Source organism: Phasianus colchicus, chromosome 31, assembly GCF_987193195.1.
Source record: "Phasianus colchicus chromosome 31, bPhaCol1.hap1.1, whole genome shotgun sequence".
Classification (NCBI taxonomy): Eukaryota; Metazoa; Chordata; class Aves; order Galliformes; family Phasianidae; genus Phasianus; species Phasianus colchicus.
In genome coordinates, this window is record NC_143466.1 from 1,716,947 (window position 1) to 1,739,474 (window position 22,528).

At 55.2% G+C, this 22,528-nt stretch overlaps 3 protein-coding genes across 3 annotated transcripts; all 3 read left to right on the forward strand.

The window, feature by feature from the left end:
- Positions 1-803: 803 nt before the first annotated feature.
- Positions 804-5,616, forward strand: LOC149914201 (G protein-coupled receptor 42-like). The gene is made up of 4 exons (XM_090127515.1): positions 804-3,136; positions 4,311-4,433; positions 5,133-5,356; positions 5,485-5,616. Exons 1-4 carry the CDS (start codon positions 1,864-1,866, stop codon positions 5,614-5,616), a joined length of 1,752 nt encoding a protein of 583 aa, XP_089983641.1. The 5' UTR covers positions 804-1,863.
- A 2,482-nt stretch (positions 5,617-8,098) lies between these two features.
- LOC149914202 (free fatty acid receptor 2-like) lies at positions 8,099-11,295 on the forward strand. Its single transcript, XM_090127574.1, has one exon. It carries the CDS (start codon positions 9,815-9,817, stop codon positions 11,123-11,125), a length of 1,311 nt encoding a protein of 436 aa, XP_089983700.1. The 5' UTR covers positions 8,099-9,814; the 3' UTR covers positions 11,126-11,295.
- Positions 11,296-16,708: 5,413 nt separating this feature from the next.
- Positions 16,709-19,592, forward strand: LOC149914203 (free fatty acid receptor 2-like). Its single transcript, XM_090127570.1, has one exon. The coding sequence runs from the start codon at positions 17,718-17,720 to the stop codon at positions 19,077-19,079; it is 1,362 nt and encodes a 453-aa protein (XP_089983696.1). The 5' UTR covers positions 16,709-17,717; the 3' UTR covers positions 19,080-19,592.
- Positions 19,593-22,528: the final 2,936 nt, after the last annotated feature.

Genomic DNA, 22,528 nt, shown 5'->3' on the forward strand with positions numbered 1-22,528 from the left:
CCCGCTGGCGACCGGTCACGAGCTGTGTTCCCCAGGGGTCGGTGCTGGAGCCTGTCCTCTTCGAGATCTTTCTTGATGACCTGGATGAAGGCATCGAGTGCACCCTCAGTAAATTCGCAGATGACACCAAGTTGGCTGGAAGTGTGGATCTGCCTGGGGGTGGCGAGACCATTCAGATGGATCTGGACAGGCTGGAGGGCTGGGCTGAGGCCAACGGGATGAGGTTCAACGAGACCAAATGCCAGGTCCTACACTTCGGCTACAACAACCCCAGGCAACGCTACATGCTTGGGGCGGAGTGGCTGGAGGACTGCATAGAGGAAATGGACCTGGGGGTGTTGGTTGACGCTCGGCTAAACATGAGCCAGCAGTGTGCCCAGGTGGCCAAGAAGGCCAATGGGATCCTGGCTTGCATCAGAAGTAATGTGACCAGCAGGAGTAGGGAAGTAATTGTTCCCCTGTACTCAGCTCTGGTGAGGCCGCACCTCGAGTACTGTGGCCAGTTTTGGGCCCCTCACTGCAAGAAAGACATTGAGGCCCTGGAGCGTGTTCAAAGAAGGGCAACAAAACTGGTGAGGGGTCTGGAGCACAGGCCTGATGAGGAGCGGCTGAGGGAGCTGGGATTGTTCAGTCTGGAGAAGAGGAGGCTCAGGTGAAAAGTTATTGCTCTCTATAGCTACCTGAAGGGAGGTGGTAGGAGCTGGGGGTCGGCCTCTTCTCCCGTATAACCGGTGATAGGACTAGAGGGAATGGTTTCAAGCTGCGCCAGGGAAGATTCAGGCTGGATATTAGGAAATACTACTTCTCTGAAAGGGTGGTCAGGCGCTCGAATGGGCTGCCCAGGGAGGTGGTGGAATCCCCTTCCCTGGAGGTGTTCAAGGAACGTTTGGATGTTGCGTTGAGGGATATGGTTTAGCGAGAACCATTGGTGATAGGTGGATGGTTGGACTGGATGATCTGTAGGTCTTTTCCAACCTTAGTGTTTCTGTGATTCTGTGATTCTGTGAGATGTGGTTTTGGTGAGTTATGAGGTGTGGGGAGTTCTGGGAGAGCTGTGGGATTTGGGGTCATTTGTGGGTTTTCAAATGGAGAGGCTCAGGGTCCTGCCCCACCTCTTCTCCTCACCCTGAGCAGGAAATGCATTAATCAACCATATGAAATCCATATGGGGGCAGCACTCTCCCATGGGTATGGAGGAAGCTGTGGGGCCTCACCTCATAACCCCATGACACCACATCGTACCCCATAACCACATCAGGCCATGTTCCTGCCCCACAGCCCCGTGATTCCATATTCAGCTTCGTGGCTCTGTGCCCCACAGCCACACAGCCTTCCCTTCCTCCATCCTCATCCTCATCGCTTTGGGAATGCTACGAGCCCATATCCTGCCCATAATCCCATATCCTGACCCATAACAGGAAATCTTACCCCATGTCCTGCCCCATGGATCCATATCCTGCTCCATAGCTTTATGTCCCACAGCCCTGGAACCTTCCTCCTGCTGCACTCATACTCATGTCTTTGGGACTACGAGGACCATATATACCTTCCCGCAGCCCCATATCACATTTCACAGCCCCATAACTCTCCCTCTTGCCCCATATCATGCCCCATAGCTCCACATCCAACCCCATATCCTCATTTCCAGTCCCATATCCCCAGAAATTGACACACCATCCCACAGTCTGATCTGTGCCCCCTATCCTTGCCTCATAGCCCACGGACTCCATACTCCAACCCATAGCTCTGGTATCATCCCTTACCCCTCCTATAGCCCCGGTTTGATATCTTGTCCCATTCCAGTATGACCCCATAGCCTGCCCTACAGCTCTGTGCCCTTTGTCCCACAGCCTTCCTCTCGCCATGCTCGTCTTAGCCATCCACGTGCTGACCTTCGCTGTGGGTTTTCCTGCCAACATCTTCACCCTCCTCACCCTCCTCATCAAAATCCGATGCCACCGTCCTCATCCCCACCTCACCGCTGCCGACCTCCTCCTCCTCCACCTCACCACCGCCGACCTCCTTGTCCTCCTCTTCCTCCCATTCAAGATGGCCGAAGAGGCAGCCATGATGGCGTGGCCCTTCCCCAGAGTGCTCTGCCCCATTGCAAACTTCTGCTTCTACTCCAGCATCTACCTCAGCACTCTCTTTATAGCTGCCCTCAGTGTGGAGCGCTACTTTGGGGTCGTGTTCCCACACCGCTACAACCGGCGCCGGAGGTTATGGCGGATGATGGCCGCCAGCGCCGTCCTTTGGGTGATGGCATTGTCCCTTTGTTCCTTCGTCTTTGTAGCGGAGCATCACAGAGAGTTTGGGGTCAATGGCTCTGAGGCTGATGGGGAAGGTGGTTTAGGCTTCAATGGGAAAAAGACCTGGGGATCGGTGATGGACAACCCCAATCACGTTGACCACGTTGGGCTGAAGACGGACAACTCCCATTGTTCCGGGACCAGTCGGTCTGACCTTGGGGGATTTGAGTTAACCAAACCTAACGGCATTGACACCGACGTCCCCAGTACTTCTACTGCTGACATCACCACTCCCAGTGGCTCCAAGGTCCCCAGTCTCAACATCTACAGGATCTCCAGCCCCAAGGCTGACCGCAACATCTCCACCCTCCAATTCTCTGCCTGCACAACCCCAAAAACTCCCCACATCCCCACCACCACCTCATGGAACTCTCAGAATGCCTCTGAGACTCAACCCCACAAGGTCTACCACTGCTACGATGACTTCTCCCCAGCCCAGCTGCGCTTTGTTCTCCCGCTGCGCCTTGTGCTCTTCCTCGTCCTCTTCCTCCTCCCCTTTGCCATCACCATGTTCTGCTATGTCCACATCATCCGTGCCCTCCTCACTCGACCCCACATCCCACTGCAGAAGAAGTACCGCACTGTGGGGCTGGCCGTGGCCACCATGGTCAACTTTGTCATCTGCTTTGGTCCCTACAACCTCTCGCATGTGGTGGGCTTTGTGCAGCAGCGCAGCCCCACATGGAGGACCTACGCTGTGCTCCTCACCACCCTCAGCCCCACGCTCGACCCCCTCATCTTCTATTTCTCCTCCAGTGCTGTGCGGAGGGCGGTCAGTGGGGTGGTGGGGGCGGTTTGTGGCATAATCCATGGGTTTTCGGGTTGGTGTGGGTGGGGGAGTGAGGGGGGGAGTGGAGGAGAGTGAGCCCCAACCAGGAGGAGGTTCTGGGGTAAATGAGGTTGTTGTGATTGGAGTGGGTTTAATGGGGTAGGAGGTCAGAAATGGGGATGGGTGTGTTGTTTTTGTGGTAAGAGTGGTTCCGTGGATGTGTCCAATGTTTGTGGGTCAACCAACACTTGGTCGCTGTTGGGTTGTCCTACTGGGTTAGAGTCAATAAAGACCCGTGGATGTGGTCAGTGTGGTCAATGAGGTCACATAGATCAGTGTGGTCAATGCAGAACCCTGAGTGTGACGTAATGTTTTCCCCAATGTCCACTGGTGTTGGGGTCAATGTGGACTATTGACCCAACTTTGCTTTACGCCCAGTGCCCCCAATTCCTTCAGTGTCCCCCATGTCTGCAATGCCCTCAATATCCAGCAATGTCCCCAGTTCCTCCAGTGACTCCAATATCCCCAGTGCCCCCTATGTGCACGGCTGAGCAGGAGGAAAGAGCATCCCTCTACACTCCAGAGATCAGTTCACCCATCAGCTGCCTCCCAGACAACACATCTGGCCGTGGTCTCCAGGAGGCTGAAAGTTCTTCCCAAAAAGAATGCAGCTTCCCGGGCGAGTGCCCACCCCAAAACTCATCCATGCAGGTCTTCCCCAGGAGGGAGTGCCTGAGCCTGCACTCAGGTCCTTGCCAAGGGCAAGGCAGTCAGTTGCACGCCTCCAGACTGCCTTCAGACAGAAGAAAAGAAAGGTGTCTGTCGCAGGGGACTCCTTCTGATGGGAAAAAAGGCTCTGACTCATCGGCCAGTCCCTACCTGTAGGGAAAGTGTGCTGCCTTCCTTGTTGCCAGCTCAGGACATCAGCAGGAGACTCCCTGCTCTGGTTCACCCCTCTGGTTGTTCTCCCTCACTGATGGCTCAAGCTGGCAGTGATGAAGTCACTGAGAGAAGCTTGAGGGCCCTGCAAAGGCACTGGGTTGCTCACTGGGTGCAGTGGGAGTGCATGTGGCGTTCTCCTCTGTCCGCTCAGTAGCTGTGAAGGATACTGAGAGGTCAGGGAAACACATCTGATAAATATGTGGCTGAATGGTTGGTGCCACAGCAGAAGTTTTGCTTCTTCTTTTTCTGACCAGAGGGCACTGTACTCTGTGCTGTGCTGATGGTTGCAGGTGGATCCCACCTGTCTGAAAGGGAGAAGAGGACCTCAGACCAGGAGCTGGCTTGTTTCCCTGAGAGGGCTTCAAACTGGCAGGCCTTTGGGGACAGCGTGAGATATGCAGGGGTGACAGCCTGTATGGGGCACCACAACTGGGGCATGTGTGCACGGCTCTGGGTGTCAGCCATTGGGTGCCCTCAGTACCACCATCTCTTGGGGACCACAAATTCCACATCAGGAGGTGATGTAACAGAGTAACGTCCACAAGAGGAAGTGACAGTGGCTCTGAGGCTGCTTCCTGCCCCCACTGCAGTCCCAAAGCTGTTCCTGCCTCACGGCACCAATGGTGCTGGCCCTCATCCTGGGTGATTGCCAATGGGGACGTGGTGCCACGGGGATTGGTGGCCCTATGTGCGATCAGAACCGTGTCCCTTGCAGGTTGGTGGCTGGTGGCAGCGAGCAGGGCCTGGCAGCATGAGTGTGGTGATAGGGGGTTTATGGTGAGAGAGGGAGGGGAGCGTGGTCAGGGGGCCATCAGAGGGCACAGGAGGGTGTGCAGGGACAAGGCTGACTGCTGTCCCCTGTCCTCGTGCCCCGACCCTCCCTGTCGCTGCACCCCAGCCAGGGGGGTCCCTTGGGGACACTGTCACCCTGAGGTGCCACCTGCCGAAGCCGGCTGCATGGGTTGAGCTTTACCAGGATGGACTAGGGAGTCAGTGTGTGAGGGCCGCCTGCACTGCCCGTTCAGTAAGGCAGCAGTGGGAGTGGAGGTCTTGTGTCAGCATGGGTGAGTGCTCCTGTCTTTTTTTCAGGTGACTTGCTCTCCTGTTGACAGGCCCTGACGCCACCATTTCAAACATGGTGCTCACCAGGAAACGTGCTTCCCACGCAAAGACTGTGGCAACCCAGATAGAGGGTCTGCTCAGTAATGTTCAGGTCGCTGGCTGCTGGGAGTGCCTCAGCCTGCTGCTGCCAGGGGAGGATGGGAAGGATGCCACTTGTGTGCGGTGTGAGCAGCTGGCCGAGCTGCTCAACCTGGTGGTGGAGCTGAGGGAGGAGGTAGGTAGACTGCGGACCATCAGAGAGTGCGAGCGGGAGATTGACTGGTGGAGTGACTCTGTGCGAGAAAGGCGCAGAGATTGCACTTCCCAGACTGAGGGAGTAATGGACCCTCTCTCTCTCCATAGTCAAACAGGGAGAGACAGCTAGAGAGGAGAGGAGGAATGGCAGCAGGTCTCAGCCCAGCGTCGCAGGCAACCCCCATCCCGACCTCCCTCGGTTCCCTGGTCCCTCTCAGTAACAGGTATGAAGCCCTGTAACAACCAGAGGGAGTGGTGAGTGATGACGTGGGAGCACTGCCGCCAAGCTTGCCCAAGGTGAGGCGGTCAGCTCCACGTTTGAAGACTGCCTCCTCCAAGAAAGAAAGGAGGGTGCTAGTTGTAGGCGACTCTCTTCTGAGAGGAACAGAGGGTCCAATATGTCGGCCTGACCCTACCCACAGGGAGGTGTGCTGCCTTCCTGCGGCCCGGCTCAGGGATATTTCTAGAAAACTCCCCAGCCTTATCCGCCCCTCTGATTATTGCCCTTTATTGATAGTTCAGGCCGGCAGCGATGGGATGGCTGATAGAAGCCTGAGGATTATAAAAAATGATTTTAGGAGACTGGGGAAGTTAGTTGGTGGAGCGGGCATACAAGTAGTGTTTGCCAGTATTCCCTTGGTGGCAGGGACAAACACTGAGATGACCAGGAAAAGCCATCTTATAAATGCATGGCTGAGAGCATTTGCTGAGGTGCAAGTGCAAAAATTTTGGATTCTTTGATCACGGGGCAGTCTACTCGGCACTTGGACTGAGGTGTGCTGATGGGAATTGCCTGTCTCCAAAGGAAAACGGATACTTGCCCAGGAGCTGACAAGACTTGTAGAGAGGGCTTTAAACTAGATAGGAAGGGGGCAGGGGATAAAGCCAGGCCTACTAGAGATCAGCCTGGGGAAGTGGTATTGGGATTAGGTGAGAGGCGAGGGGCTCAGCTGAGGTGCGTCTACACTAATGCACGCAGCATGGGCAGCAAGCAAGAAGAGTTGGAAGCCATTGTGCAGCAGGCAAACGATGACCTAGTTGCCATAACGGAAACGTGGTGGGATTGCTCCCATGACTGGAGCGCTGCAATGGATGGCTACAGACTCTTCAGGAAGGATAGGCAAGGAAGGAGGGGTGGCAGTGTGGCTCTCTGCATTAGGGATTGCTTTTATGCTACTGAGATTGTGACTGGGGACGATAACGTTGAATCCCTATGGGTAAAGATCAGGGGAAGGGCTGACAAGGCAGACATCCTGGTGGGCGTCTGCTATAGACCTCCAAACCAGGATGAGAGACAGGCGAGCTATTCTATAAGCAGCTGGCACGAGCTGCACAGTCGCCAGCCCTTGTCCTCATGGGGGACTTCAACTTCCCTGACATATGCTGGGAGCACAGCACAGCACAGAAGAAGCAGTCTAGGAGGTTTCTGGAATGCAGAGAGGATAACTTCCTGATGCAGCTGGTCAGAGAGCCCACGAGAGGAACTGCCCCGCTAGACCTGCTGTTCACAAACAGAGAAGGTCTGGTGGGAGACGTGGAGGTCGGGGGCTGTCTTGGACAGAGTGACCATGAGATGGTAGAGTTCTCAATTCTTGGTGGAGCCAGGAGGAAGAACAGCAAAACTGCTACCTTGGACTTCCGGAGGGCGGACTTTGAATTGTTTAGAAGACTAGTAGGGGGAGTCCTCTGGGATTCAGTCTTAGAGGGTAAAGGGGTCCAAGACAACTGGTTGCTCTTCAAGAAGGTAGTCTTACAGGCGCAGGAGCGGGCTGTCCCCCTGAGCTGCAAGATGAGCCGGCGGGGAAGGAGACCGGCGTGGATGAATAGGGAGCTATTCTTGAGGCTCCAGGAGAAAAAGAGAATCTACCGCCTGTGGAAGAAGGGACGGGCGACTCAGAAAGAGTACAGAGAAGTTGTTAAGATGTGCAGGGAGAAAATCAGAAAGGCAAAAGCCCAGCTCGAACTCAACCTGGCCGCTGGGATAAAAAGAAACAAGAAATCCTTTTACAAATATATCAACAGTAAGAGGAGGACTAAGGAGAATCTCCATTCCTTACTGGATGAGGCTGGGAATGTGACTACTGACAATAAGGAAAAGGCAGAGGTCCTGAATGCCTTCTTTACGTCTGTCTTTAAAGGTTATCCTGAGTATCCTCAGGATACTCCACTTTTTGACCTGGTAGTCTCGGCTGGGGAGCAGACTAAACCACCCACGATTCAGAAGGAAACAGTCAGAGACCTGCTACTGCAACTGGACTGTCACAGATTCTCTTGAGGGAGATCACGCGGCAAGTGCGGGATGAACGGGGGATCAGGCCTAGCCAGCATGGGTTCCCGAAGGGCAGGTCCTGCTTGACCAACCTGATCTCCTTCTATGATCTAGTGACCCGCCTGGTGGATGAGGGACAGGCTGTTGATGTGGTCTACCTAGACTTCAGCGAGGCCTTTGACACTGTCTCCCACAGCATTCTCCTGCAGAAGCTGGCAGCCCGAGGCTTGGATGGGTACGCTCTTGGCTGGGTAAGGAGCTGGCTGGAGCGCCGGGCCCAGAGAGTGGTGGTCAATGGAACTAAATCCCGCTGGCGACCGGTCACGAGCTGTGTTCCCCAGGGGTCGGTGCTGGAGCCTGTCCTCTTCGAGATCTTTCTTGATGACCTGGATGAAGGCATCGAGTGCACCCTCAGTAAATTCGCAGATGACACCAAGTTGGCTGGAAGTGTGGATCTGCCTGGGGGTGGCGAGACCATTCAGATGGATCTGGACAGGCTGGAGGGCTGGGCTGAGGCCAACGGGATGAGGTTCAACGAGACCAAATGCCAGGTCCTACACTTCGGCTACAACAACCCCAGGCAACGCTACATGCTTGGGGCGGAGTGGCTGGAGGACTGCATAGAGGAAATGGACCTGGGGGTGTTGGTTGACGCTCGGCTAAACATGAGCCAGCAGTGTGCCCAGGTGGCCAAGAAGGCCAATGGGATCCTGGCTTGCATCAGAAGTAATGTGACCAGCAGGAGTAGGGAAGTAATTGTTCCCCTGTACTCAGCTCTGGTGAGGCCGCACCTCGAGTACTGTGGCCAGTTTTGGGCCCCTCACTGCAAGAAAGACATTGAGGCCCTGGAGCGTGTTCAAAGAAGGGCAACAAAACTGGTGAGGGGTCTGGAGCACAGGCCTGATGAGGAGCGGCTGAGGGAGCTGGGATTGTTCAGTCTGGAGAAGAGGAGGCTCAGGTGAAAAGTTATTGCTCTCTATAGCTACCTGAAGGGAGGTGGTAGGAGCTGGGGGTCGGCCTCTTCTCCCGTATAACCAGTGATAGGACTAGAGGGAATGGTTTCAAGCTGCGCCAGGGAAGATTCAGGCTGGATATTAGGAAATACTACTTCTCTGAAAGGGTGGTCAGGCGCTCGAATGGGCTGCCCAGGGAGGTGGTGGAATCCCCTTCCCTGGAGGTGTTCAAGGAACGTTTGGATGTTGCGTTGAGGGATATGGTTTAGCGAGAACCATTGGTGATAGGTGGATGGTTGGACTGGATGATCTGTAGGTCTTTTCCAACCTTAGTGTTTCTGTGATTCTGTGATTCTGTGAGATGTGGTTTTGGTGAGTTATGAGGTGTGGGGAGTTCTGGGAGAGCTGTGGGATTTGGGGTCATTTGTGGGTTTTCAAATGGAGAGGCTCAGGGTCCTGCCCCACCTCTTCTCCTCACCCTGAGCAGGAAATGCATTAATCAACCATATGAAATCCATATGGGGGCAGCACTCTCCCATGGGTATGGAGGAAGCTGTGGGGCCTCACCTCATAACCCCATGACACCACATCGTACCCCATAACCACATCAGGCCATGTTCCTGCCCCACAGCCCCGTGATTCCATATTCAGCTTCGTGGCTCTGTGCCCCACAGCCACACAGCCTTCCCTTCCTCCATCCTCATCCTCATCGCTTTGGGAATGCTACGAGCCCATATCCTGCCCATAATCCCATATCCTGACCCATAACAGGAAATCTTACCCCATGTCCTGCCCCATGGATCCATATCCTGCTCCATAGCTTTATGTCCCACAGCCCTGGAACCTTCCTCCTGCTGCACTCATACTCATGTCTTTGGGACTACGAGGACCATATATACCTTCCCGCAGCCCCATATCACATTTCACAGCCCCATAACTCTCCCTCTTGCCCCATATCATGCCCCATAGCTCCACATCCAACCCCATATCCTCATTTCCAGTCCCATATCCCCAGAAATTGACACACCATCCCACAGTCTGATCTGTGCCCCCTATCCTTGCCTCATAGCCCACGGACTCCATACTCCAACCCATAGCTCTGGTATCATCCCTTACCCCTCCTATAGCCCCGGTTTGATATCTTGTCCCATTCCAGTATGACCCCATAGCCTGCCCTACAGCTCTGTGCCCTTTGTCCCACAGCCTTCCTCTCGCCATGCTCGTCTTAGCCATCCACGTGCTGACCTTCGCTGTGGGTTTTCCTGCCAACATCTTCACCCTCCTCACCCTCCTCATCAAAATCCGATGCCACCGTCCTCATCCCCACCTCACCGCTGCCGACCTCCTCCTCCTCCACCTCACCACCGCCGACCTCCTTGTCCTCCTCTTCCTCCCATTCAAGATGGCCGAAGAGGCAGCCATGATGGCGTGGCCCTTCCCCAGAGTGCTCTGCCCCATTGCAAACTTCTGCTTCTACTCCAGCATCTACCTCAGCACTCTCTTTATAGCTGCCCTCAGTGTGGAGCGCTACTTTGGGGTCGTGTTCCCACACCGCTACAACCGGCGCCGGAGGTTATGGCGGATGATGGCCGCCAGCGCCGTCCTTTGGGTGATGGCATTGTCCCTTTGTTCCTTCGTCTTTGTAGCGGAGCATCACAGAGAGTTTGGGGTCAATGGCTCTGAGGCTGATGGGGAAGGTGGTTTAGGCTTCAATGGGAAAAAGACCTGGGGATCGGTGATGGACAACCCCAATCACGTTGACCACGTTGGGCTGAAGACGGACAACTCCCATTGTTCCGGGACCAGTCGGTCTGACCTTGGGGGATTTGAGTTAACCAAACCTAACGGCATTGACACCGACGTCCCCAGTACTTCTACTGCTGACATCACCACTCCCAGTGGCTCCAAGGTCCCCAGTCTCAACATCTACAGGATCTCCAGCCCCAAGGCTGACCGCAACATCTCCACCCTCCAATTCTCTGCCTGCACAACCCCAAAAACTCCCCACATCCCCACCACAACCTCATGGAACTCTCAGAATGCCTCTGAGACTCAACCCCACAAGGTCTACCACTGCTACGATGACTTCTCCCCAACCCAGCTGCGCTTTGTTCTCCCGCTGCGCCTTGTGCTCTTCCTCGTCCTCTTCCTCCTCCCCTTTGCCATCACCATGTTCTGCTATGTCCACATCATCCGTGCCCTCCTCACTCGACCCCACATCCCACTGCAGAAGAAGTACCGCACTGTGGGGCTGGCCGTGGCCACCATGGTCAACTTTGTCATCTGCTTTGGTCCCTACAACCTCTCGCATGTGGTGGGCTTTGTGCAGCAGCGCAGCCCCACATGGAGGACCTACGCTGTGCTCCTCACCACCCTCAGCCCCACGCTCGACCCCCTCATCTTCTATTTCTCCTCCAGTGCTGTGCGGAGGGCGGTCAGTGGGGTGGTGGGGGCGGTTTGTGGCACAATCCATGGGTTTTCGGGTTGGTGTGGGTGGGGGAGTGAGGGGGGGAGTGGAGGAGAGTGAGCCCCAACCAGGAGGAGGTTCTGGGGTAAATGAGGTTGTTGTGATTGGAGTGGGTTTAATGGGGTAGGAGGTCAGAAATGGGGATGGGTGTGTTGTTTTTGTGGTAAGAGTGGTTCCGTGGATGTGTCCAATGTTTGTGGGTCAACCAACACTTGGTCGCTGTTGGGTTGTCCTACTGAGTTAGAGTCAATAAAGACCCGTGGATGTGGTCAGTGTGGTCAATGAGGTCACATAGATCAGTGTGGTCAATGCAGAACCCTGAGTGTGACGTAATGTTTTCCCCAATGTCCACTGGTGTTGGGGTCAATGTGGACTATTGACCCAACTTTGCTTTACGCCCAGTGCCCCCAATTCCTTCAGTGTCCCCCATGTCTGCAATGCCCTCAATATCCAGCAATGTCCCCAGTTCCTCCAGTGACTCCAATATCCCCAGTGCCCCCTATGTGCACGGCTGAGCAGGAGGAAAGAGCATCCCTCTACACTCCAGAGATCAGTTCACCCATCAGCTGCCTCCCAGACAACACATCTGGCCGTGGTCTCCAGGAGGCTGAAAGTTCTTCCCAAAAAGAATGCAGCTTCCCGGGCGAGTGCCCACCCCAAAACTCATCCATGCAGGTCTTCCCCAGGAGGGAGTGCCTGAGCCTGCACTCAGGTCCTTGCCAAGGGCAAGGCAGTCAGTTGCACGCCTCCAGACTGCCTTCAGACAGAAGAAAAGAAAGGTGTCTGTCGCAGGGGACTCCTTCTGATGGGAAAAAAGGCTCTGACTCATCGGCCAGTCCCTACCTGTAGGGAAAGTGTGCTGCCTTCCTTGTTGCCAGCTCAGGACATCAGCAGGAGACTCCCTGCTCTGGTTCACCCCTCTGGTTGTTCTCCCTCACTGATGGCTCAAGCTGGCAGTGATGAAGTCACTGAGAGAAGCTTGAGGGCCCTGCAAAGGCACTGGGTTGCTCACTGGGTGCAGTGGGAGTGCATGTGGCGTTCTCCTCTGTCCGCTCAGTAGCTGTGAAGGATACTGAGAGGTCAGGGAAACACATCTGATAAATATGTGGCTGAATGGTTGGTGCCACAGCAGAAGTTTTGCTTCTTCTTTTTCTGACCAGAGGGCACTGTACTCTGTGCTGTGCTGATGGTTGCAGGTGGATCCCACCTGTCTGAAAGGGAGAAGAGGACCTCAGACCAGGAGCTGGCTTGTTTCCCTGAGAGGGCTTCAAACTGGCAGGCCTTTGGGGACAGCGTGAGATATGCAGGGGTGACAGCCTGTATGGGGCACCACAACTGGGGCATGTGTGCACGGCTCTGGGTGTCAGCCATTGGGTGCCCTCAGTACCACCATCTCTTGGGGACCACAAATTCCACATCAGGAGGTGATGTAACAGAGTAACGTCCACAAGAGGAAGTGACAGTGGCTCTGAGGCTGCTTCCTGCCCCCACTGCAGTCCCAAAGCTGTTCCTGCCTCACGGCACCAATGGTGCTGGCCCTCATCCTGGGTGATTGCCAATGGGGACGTGGTGCCACGGGGGTTGGTGGCCCTATGTGCGATCAGAACCGTGTCCCTTGCAGGTTGGTGGCTGGTGGCAGCGAGCAGGGCCTGGCAGCATGAGTGTGGTGATAGGGGGTTTATGGTGAGAGAGGGAGGGGAGCGTGGTCAGGGGGCCATCAGAGGGCACAGGAGGGTGTGCAGGGACAAGGCTGACTGCTGTCCCCTGTCCTCGTGCCCCGACCCTCCCTGTCGCTGCACCCCAGCCAGGGGGGTCCCTTGGGGACACTGTCACCCTGCGCTGCCACCTGCCGAAGCCGGCTGCATGGGTTGAGCTTTACCAGGATGGACTAGGGAGTCAGTGTGTGAGGGCCGCCTGCACTGCCCGTTCAGTAAGGCAGCAGTGGGAGTGGAGGTCTTGTGTCAGCATGGGTGAGTGCTCCTGTCTTTTTTTCAGGTGACTTGCTCTCCTGTTGACAGGCCCTGACGCCACCATTTCAAACATGGTGCTCACCAGGAAACGTGCTTCCCACGCAAAGACTGTGGCAACCCAGATAGAGGGTCTGCTCAGTAATGTTCAGGTCGCTGGCTGCTGGGAGTGCCTCAGCCTGCTGCTGCCAGGGGAGGATGGGAAGGATGCCACTTGCGTGCGGTGTGAGCAGCTGGCCGAGCTGCTCAACCTGGTGGTGGAGCTGAGGGAGGAGGTAGGTAGACTGCGGACCATCAGAGAGTGCGAGCGGGAGATTGACTGGTGGAGTGACTCTGTGCGAGAAAGGCGCAGAGATTGCACTTCCCAGACTGAGGGAGTAATGGACCCTCTCTCTCTCCATAGTCAAACAGGGAGAGACAGCTAGAGAGGAGAGGAGGAATGGCAGCAGGTCTCAGCCCAGCGTCGCAGGCAACCCCCATCCCGACCTCCCTCGGTTCCCTGGTCCCTCTCAGTAACAGGTATGAAGCCCTGTAACAACCAGAGGGAGTGGTGAGTGATGATGACGTGGGAGCACTGCCGCCAAGCTTGCCCAAGGTGAGGCGGTCAGCTCCACGTTTGAAGACTGCCTCCTCCAAGAAAGAAAGGAGGGTGCTAGTTGTAGGCGACTCTCTTCTGAGAGGAACAGAGGGTCCAATATGTCGGCCTGACCCTACCCACAGGGAGGTGTGCTGCCTTCCTGCGGCCCGGCTCAGGGATATTTCTAGAAAACTCCCCAGCCTTATCCGCCCCTCTGATTATTGCCCTTTATTGATAGTTCAGGCCGGCAGCGATGGGATGGCTGATAGAAGCCTGAGGATTATAAAAAATGATTTTAGGAGACTGGGGAAGTTAGTTGGTGGAGCGGGCATACAAGTAGTGTTTGCCAGTATTCCCTTGGTGGCAGGGACAAACACTGAGATGACCAGGAAAAGCCATGTAATAAATGCATGGCTGAGAGCATTTGCTGAGGTGCAAGTGCAAAAATTTTGGATTCTTTGATCACGGGGCAGTCTACTCGGCACTTGGACTGAGGTGTGCTGATGGGAATTGCCTGTCTCCAAAGGAAAACAGATACTTGCCCAGGAGCTGACAAGACTTGTAGAGAGGGCTTTAAACTAGATAGGAAGGGGGCAGGGGATAAAGCCAGGCCTACTAGAGATCAGCCTGGGGAAGTGGTATTGGGATTAGGTGAGAGGCGAGGGGCTCAGCTGAGCTGCGTCTACACTAATGCACGCAGCATGGGCAGCAAGCAAGAAGAGTTGGAAGCCATTGTGCAGCAGGCAAACGATGACCTAGTTGCCATAACGGAAACGTGGTGGGATTGCTCCCATGACTGGAGCGCTGCAATGGATGGCTACAGACTCTTCAGGAAGGATAGGCAAGGAAGGAGGGGTGGCAGTGTGGCTCTCTGCATTAGGGATTGCTTTTATGCTACTGAGATTGTGACTGGGGACGATAACGTTGAATCCCTATGGGTAAAGATCAGGGGAAGGGCTGACAAGGCAGACATCCTGGTGGGCGTCTGCTATAGACCTCCAAACCAGGATGAGAGACAGGCGAGCTATTCTATAAGCAGCTGGCACGAGCTGCACAGTCGCCAGCCCTTGTCCTCATGGGGGACTTCAACTTCCCTGACATATGCTGGGAGCACAGCACAGCACAGAAGAAGCAGTCTAGGAGGTTTCTGGAATGCAGAGAGGATAACTTCCTGATGCAGCTGGTCAGAGAGCCTACGAGAGGAGCTGCCCCGCTAGACCTGCTGTTCACAAACAGAGAAGGTCTGGTGGGAGACGTGGAGGTCGGGGGCTGTCTTGGACAGAGTGACCATGAGATGGTAGAGTTCTCAATTCTTGGTGGAGCCAGGAGGAAGAACAGCAAAACTGCTACCTTGGACTTCCGGAGGGCGGACTTTGAATTGTTTAGAAGACTAGTAGGGGGAGTCCTCTGGGATTCAGTCTTAGAGGGTAAAGGGGTCCAAGAGAGCCGGTTGCTCTTCAAGAAGGTAGTCTTACAGGCGCAGGAGCGGGCTGTCCCCCTGAGCTGCAAGATGAGCCGGCGGGGAAGGAGACCGGCGTGGATGAATAGGGAGCTATTCTTGAGGCTCCAGGAGAAAAAGAGAATCTACCGCCTGTGGAAGAAGGGACGGGCGACTCAGAAAGAGTACAGAGAAGTTGTTAAGATGTGCAGGGAGAAAATCAGAAAGGCAAAAGCCCAGCTCGAACTCAACCTGGCCGCTGGGATAAAAAGAAACAAGAAATCCTTTTACAAATATATCAACAGTAAGAGGAGGACTAAGGAGAATCTCCATTCCTTACTGGATGAGGCTGGGAATGTGACTACTGACAATAAGGAAAAGGCAGAGGTCCTGAATGCCTTCTTTACGTCTGTCTTTAAAGGTTATCCTGAGTATCCTCAGGATACTCCACTTTTTGACCTGGTAGTCTCGGCTGGGGAGCAGACTAAACCACCCACGATTCAGAAGGAAACAGTCAGAGACCTGCTACTGCAACTGGACTGTCACAGATTCTCTTGAGGGAGATCACGCGGCAAGTGCGGGATGAACGGGGGATCAGGCCTAGCCAGCATGGGTTCCCGAAGGGCAGGTCCTGCTTGACCAACCTGATCTCCTTCTATGATCTAGTGACCCGCCTGGTGGATGAGGGACAGGCTGTTGATGTGGTCTACCTAGACTTCAGCGAGGCCTTTGACACTGTCTCCCACAGTATTCTCCTGCAGAAGCTGGCAGCCCGAGGCTTGGATGGGTACGCTCTTGGCTGGGTAAGGAGCTGGCTGGAGCGCCGGGCCCAGAGAGTGGTGGTCAATGGAACTAAATCCCGCTGGCGACCGGTCACGAGCTGTGTTCCCCAGGGGTCGGTGCTGGAGCCTGTCCTCTTCGAGATCTTTCTTGATGACCTGGATGAAGGCATCGAGTGCACCCTCAGTAAATTCGCAGATGACACCAAGTTGGCTGGAAGTGTGGATCTGCCTGGGGGTGGCGAGACCATTCAGATGGATCTGGACAGGCTGGAGGGCTGGGCTGAGGCCAACGGGATGAGGTTCAACGAGACCAAATGCCAGGTCCTACACTTCGGCTACAACAACCCCAGGCAACGCTACATGCTTGGGGCGGAGTGGCTGGAGGACTGCATAGAGGAAATGGACCTGGGGGTGTTGGTTGACGCTCGGCTAAACATGAGCCAGCAGTGTGCCCAGGTGGCCAAGAAGGCCAATGGGATCCTGGCTTGCATCAGAAGTAATGTGACCAGCAGGAGTAGGGAAGTAATTGTTCCCCTGTACTCAGCTCTGGTGAGGCCGCACCTCGAGTACTGTGGCCAGTTTTGGGCCCCTCACTGCAAGAAAGACATTGAGGCCCTGGAGCGTGTTCAAAGAAGGGCAACAAAACTGGTGAGGGGTCTGGAGCACAGGCCTGATGAGGAGCGGCTGAGGGAGCTGGGATTGTTCAGTCTGGAGAAGAGGAGGCTCAGGTGAAAAGTTATTGCTCTCTATAGCTACCTGAAGGGAGGTGGTAGGAGCTGGGGGTCGGCCTCTTCTCCCGTATAACCGGTGATAGGACTAGAGGGAATGGTTTCAAGCTGCGCCAGGGAAGATTCAGGCTGGATATTAGGAAATACTACTTCTCTGAAAGGGTGGTCAGGCGCTCGAATGGGCTGCCCAGGGAGGTGGTGGAATCCCCTTCCCTGGAGGTGTTCAAGGAACGTTTGGATGTTGCGTTGAGGGATATGGTTTAGCGAGAACCATTGGTGATAGGTGGATGGTTGGACTGGATGATCTGTAGGTCTTTTCCAACCTTAGTGTTTCTGTGATTCTGTGATTCTGTGAGATGTGGTTTTGGTGAGTTATGAGGTGTGGGGAGTTCTGGGAGAGCTGTGGGATTTGGGGTCATTTGTGGGTTTTCAAATGGAGAGGCTCAGGGTCCTGCCCCACCTCTTCTCCTCACCCTGAGCAGGAAATGCATTAATCAACCATATGAAATCCATATGGGGGCAGCACTCTCCCATGGGTATGGAGGAAGCTGTGGGGCCTCACCTCATAACCCCATGACACCACATCGTACCCCATAACCACATCAGGCCATGTTCCTGCCCCACAGCCCCGTGATTCCATATTCAGCTTCGTGGCTCTGTGCCCCACAGCCACACAGCCTTCCCTTCCTCCATCCTCATCCTCATCGCTTTGGGAATGCTACGAGCCCATATCCTGCCCATAATCCCATATCCTGACCCATAACAGGAAATCTTACCCCATGTCCTGCCCCATGGATCCATATCCTGCTCCATAGCTTTATGTCCCACAGCCCTGGAACCTTCCTCCTGCTGCACTCATACTCATGTCTTTGGGACTACGAGGACCATATATACCTTCCCGCAGCCCCATATCACATTTCACAGCCCCATAACTCTCCCTCTTGCCCCATATCATGCCCCATAGCTCCACATCCAACCCCATATCCTCATTTCCAGTCCCATATCCCCAGAAATTGACACACCATCCCACAGTCTGATCTGTGCCCCCTATCCTTGCCTCATAGCCCACGGACTCCATACTCCAACCCATAGCTCTGGTATCATCCCTTACCCCTCCTATAGCCCCGGTTTGATACCATGTCCTATTCCAGTATGACCCCATGGCCTGCCCTACAGCTCTATGCTCTTTGTCCCACAGACTTCCTCTCGCCATGCTCGTCTTAGCCATCCACGTGCTGACCTTCGCTGTGGGTTTTCCTGCCAACATCTTCACCCTCCTCACCCTCCTCATCAAAATCCGATGCCACCGTCCTCATCCCCACCTCACCGCTGCCGACCTCCTCCTCCTCCACCTCACCACCGCCGACCTCCTTGTCCTCCTCTTCCTCCCATTCAAGATGGCCGAAGAGGCAGCCATGATGGCGTGGCCCTTCCCCAGAGTGCTCTGCCCCATTGCAAACTTCTGCTTCTACTCCAGCATCTACCTCAGCACTCTCTTTATAGCTGCCCTCAGTGTGGAGCGCTACTTTGGGGTCGTGTTCCCACACCGCTACAACCGGCGCCGGAGGTTATGGCGGACGATGGCCGCCAGCGCCGTCCTTTGGGTGATGGCATTGTCCCTTTGTTCCTTCGTCTTTGTAGCGGAGCATCACAGAGAGTTTGGGGTCAATGGCTCTGAGGCTGATGGGGAAGGTGGTTTAGGCTTCAATGGGAAAAAGACCTGGGGATCGGTGATGGACAACCCCAATCACGTTGACCACGTTGGGCTGAAGACGGACAACTCCCATTGTTCCGGGACCAGTCGGTCTGACCCTGGGGGATTTGAGTTAACCAAACCTAACGGCATTGACACCGACGTCCCCAGTACTTCTACTGCTGACATCACCACTCCCAGTGGCTCCAAGGTCCCCAGTCTCAACATCTACAGGATCTCCAGCCCCAAGGCCGACCGCAACATCTCCACCCTCCAATTCTCTGCCTGCACAACCCCAAAAACTCCCCACATCCCCACCACAACCTCATGGAACTCTCAGAATGCCTCTGAGACTCAACCCCACAAGGTCTACCACTGCTACGATGACTTCTCCCCAACCCAGCTGCGCTTTGTTCTCCCGCTGCGCCTTGTGCTCTTCCTCGTCCTCTTCCTCCTCCCCTTTGCCATCACCATGTTCTGCTATGTCCACATCATCCGTGCCCTCCTCACTCGACCCCACATCCCACTGCAGAAGAAGTACCGCACTGTGGGGCTGGCCGTGGCCACCATGGTCAACTTTGTCATCTGCTTTGGTCCCTACAACCTCTCGCATGTGGTGGGCTTTGTGCAGCAGCGCAGCCCCACATGGAGGACCTACGCTGTGCTCCTCACCACCCTCAGCCCCGCGCTCGACCCCTTCATCTTCTATTTCTCCTCCAGTGCTGTGCGGAGGGCGGTCAGTGGGGTGGTGGGGGCGGTTTGTGGCACAATCCATGGGTTTTCGGGTTGGTGTGGGTGGGGGAGTGAGGGGGGGAGTGGAGGAGAGTGAGCCCCAACCAGGAGGAGGTTCTGGGGTAAATGAGGTTGTTGTGATTGGAGTGGGTTTAATGGGGTAGGAGGTCAGAAATGGGGATGGGTGTATTGTTTTTGTGGTAAGAGTGGTTCCGTGGATGTGTCCAATGTTTGTGGGTCAACCAACACTTGGTCGCTGTTGGGTTGTCCTACTGAGTTAGAGTCAATAAAGACCCGTGGATGTGGTCAGTGTGGTCAATGAGGTCACATAGATCAGTGTGGTCAATGCAGAACCCTGAGTGTGACGTAATGTTTTCCCCAATGTCCACTGGTGTTGGGGTCAATGTGGACTATTGACCCAACTTTGCTTTACGCCCAGTGCCCCCAATTCCTTCAGTGTCCCCCATGTCTGCAATGCCCTCAATATCCAGCAATGTCCCCAGTTCCTCCAGTGACTCCAATATCCCCAGTGCCCCCTATGTGCACGGCTGAGCAGGAGGAAAGAGCATCCCTCTACACTCCAGAGATCAGTTCACCCATCAGCTGCCTCCCAGACAACACATCTGGCCGTGGTCTCCAGGAGGCTGAAAGTTCTTCCCAAAAAGAATGCAGCTTCCCGGGCGAGTGCCCACCCCAAAACTCATCCATGCAGGTCTTCCCCAGGAGGGAGTGCCTGAGCCTGCACTCAGGTCCTTGCCAAGGGCAAGGCAGTCAGTTGCACGCCTCCAGACTGCCTTCAGACAGAAGAAAAGAAAGGTGTCTGTCGCAGGGGACTCCTTCTGATGGGAAAAAAGGCTCTGACTCATCGGCCAGTCCCTACCTGTAGGGAAAGTGTGCTGCCTTCCTTGTTGCCAGCTCAGGACATCAGCAGGAGACTCCCTGCTCTGGTTCACCCCTCTGGTTGTTCTCCCTCACTGATGGCTCAAGCTGGCAGTGATGAAGTCACTGAGAGAAGCTTGAGGGCCCTGCAAAGGCACTGGGTTGCTCACTGGGTGCAGTGGGAGTGCATGTGGCGTTCTCCTCTGTCCGCTCAGTAGCTGTGAAGGATACTGAGAGGTCAGGGAAACACATCTGATAAATATGTGGCTGAATGGTTGGTGCCACAGCAGAAGTTTTGCTTCTTCTTTTTCTGACCAGAGGGCACTGTACTCTGTGCTGTGCTGATGGTTGCAGGTGGATCCCACCTGTCTGAAAGGGAGAAGAGGACCTCAGACCAGGAGCTGGCTTGTTTCCCTGAGAGGGCTTCAAACTGGCAGGCCTTTGGGGACAGCGTGAGATATGCAGGGGTGACAGCCTGTATGGGGCACCACAACTGGGGCATGTGTGCACGGCTCTGGGTGTCAGCCATTGGGTGCCCTCAGTACCACCATCTCTTGGGGACCACAAATTCCACATCAGGAGGTGATGTAACAGAGTAACGTCCACAAGAGGAAGTGACAGTGGCTCTGAGGCTGCTTCCTGCCCCCACTGCAGTCCCAAAGCTGTTCCTGCCTCACGGCACCAATGGTGCTGGCCCTCATCCTGGGTGATTGCCAATGGGGACGTGGTGCCACGGGGGTTGGTGGCCCTATGTGCGATCAGAACCGTGTCCCTTGCAGGTTGGTGGCTGGTGGCAGCGAGCAGGGCCTGGCAGCATGAGTGTGGTGATAGGGGGTTTATGGTGAGAGAGGGAGGGGAGCGTGGTCAGGGGGCCATCAGAGGGCACAGGAGGGTGTGCAGGGACAAGGCTGACTGCTGTCCCCTGTCCTCGTGCCCCGACCCTCCCTGTCGCTGCACCCCAGCCAGGGGGGTCCCTTGGGGACACTGTCACCCTGCGCTGCCACCTGCCGAAGCCGGCTGCATGGGTTGAGCTTTACCAGGATGGACTAGGGAGTCAGTGTGTGAGGGCCGCCTGCACTGCCCATTCAATGAGGCAGCAGTGGGAGTGGAGGTCTTGTGTCAGCATGGGTGAGTGCTCCTGTCTTTTTTTCAGGTGACTTGCTCTCCTGTTGACAGGCCCTGACGCCACCATTTCAAACATGGTGCTCACCAGGAAACGTGCTTCCCACGCAAAGACTGTGGCAACCCAGATAGAGGGTCTGCTCAGTAATGTTCAGGTCGCTGGCTGCTGGGAGTGCCTCAGCCTGCTGCTGCCGGGGGAGGATGGGAAGGATGCCATTTGCGTGCGGTGTGAGCAGCTGGCCGAGCTGCTCAACGTGGTGGTGGAGCTGAGGGAGGAGGTAGGTAGACTGCGGACCATCAGAGAGTGCGAGCGGGAGATTGACTGGTGGAGTGACTCTGTGCGAGAAAGGCGCAGAGATTGCACTTCCCAGACTGAGGGAGTAATGGACCCTCTCTCTCTCCATAGTCAAACAGGGAGAGACAGCTTGAGAGGAGAGGAGGAATGGCAGCAGGTCTCAGCCCAGCGTCGCAGGCAACCCCCATCCCGACCTCCCTCGGTTCCCTGGTCCCTCTCAGTAACAGGTATGAAGCCCTGAAACAACCAGAGGGAGTGGTGAGTGATGATGACGTGGGAGCACTGCCGCCAAGCTTGCCCAAGGTGAGGCGGTCAGCTCCACGTTTGAAGACTGCCTCCTCCAAGAAAGAAAGGAGGGTGCTAGTTGTAGGCGACTCTCTTCTGAGAGGAACAGAGGGTCCAATATGTCGGCCTGACCCTACCCACAGGGAGGTGTGCTGCCTTCCTGCGGCCCGGCTCAGGGATATTTCTAGAAAACTCCCCAGCCTTATCCGCCCCTCTGATTATTGCCCTTTATTGATAGTTCAGGCCGGCAGCGATGGGATGGCTGATAGAAGCCTGAGGATTATAAAAAATGATTTTAGGAGACTGGGGAAGTTAGTTGGTGGAGCGGGCATACAAGTAGTGTTTGCCAGTATTCCCTTGGTGGCAGGGACAAACACTGAGATGACCAGGAAAAGCCATCTTATAAATGCATGGCTGAGAGCATTTGCTGAGGTGCAAGTGCAAAAATTTTGGATTCTTTGATCACGGGGCAGTCTACTCGGCACTTGGACTGAGGTGTGCTGATGGGAATTGCCTGTCTCCAAAGGAAAACGGATACTTGCCCAGGAGCTGACAAGACTTGTAGAGAGGGCTTTAAACTAGATAGGAAGGGGGCAGGGGATAAAGCCAGGCCTACTAGAGATCAGCCTGGGGAAGTGGTATTGGGATTAGGTGAGAGGCGAGGGGCTCAGCTGAGCTGCGTCTACACTAATGCACGCAGCATGGGCAGCAAGCAAGAAGAGTTGGAAGCCATTGTGCAGCAGGCAAACGATGACCTAGTTGCCATAACGGAAACGTGGTGGGATTGCTCCCATGACTGGAGCGCTGCAATGGATGGCTACAGACTCTTCAGGAAGGATAGGCAAGGAAGGAGGGGTGGCAGTGTGGCTCTCTGCATTAGGGATTGCTTTTATGCTACTGAGATTGTGACTGGGGACGATAACGTTGAATCCCTATGGGTAAAGATCAGGGGAAGGGCTGACAAG

Coding starts and splice junctions, on each gene's coding strand:
- LOC149914201 (XM_090127515.1), top strand. CDS start 1,864: ATGCTCGTCTTAGCCATCCACGTGCTGACCTTCGCTGTGGGTTTTCCT. Junction 3,137..4,310: donor CCATGGGTTTTCGGGTTGGT/GTGGGTGGGGGA, acceptor TGATGGTTGCAG/GTGGATCCCACCTGTCTGAA. Junction 4,434..5,132: donor ATATGCAGGGGTGACAGCCT/GTATGGGGCACC, acceptor TCCTGTTGACAG/GCCCTGACGCCACCATTTCA.
- LOC149914202 (XM_090127574.1), top strand. CDS start 9,815: ATGCTCGTCTTAGCCATCCACGTGCTGACCTTCGCTGTGGGTTTTCCT.
- LOC149914203 (XM_090127570.1), top strand. CDS start 17,718: ATGGCCTGCCCTACAGCTCTATGCTCTTTGTCCCACAGACTTCCTCTC.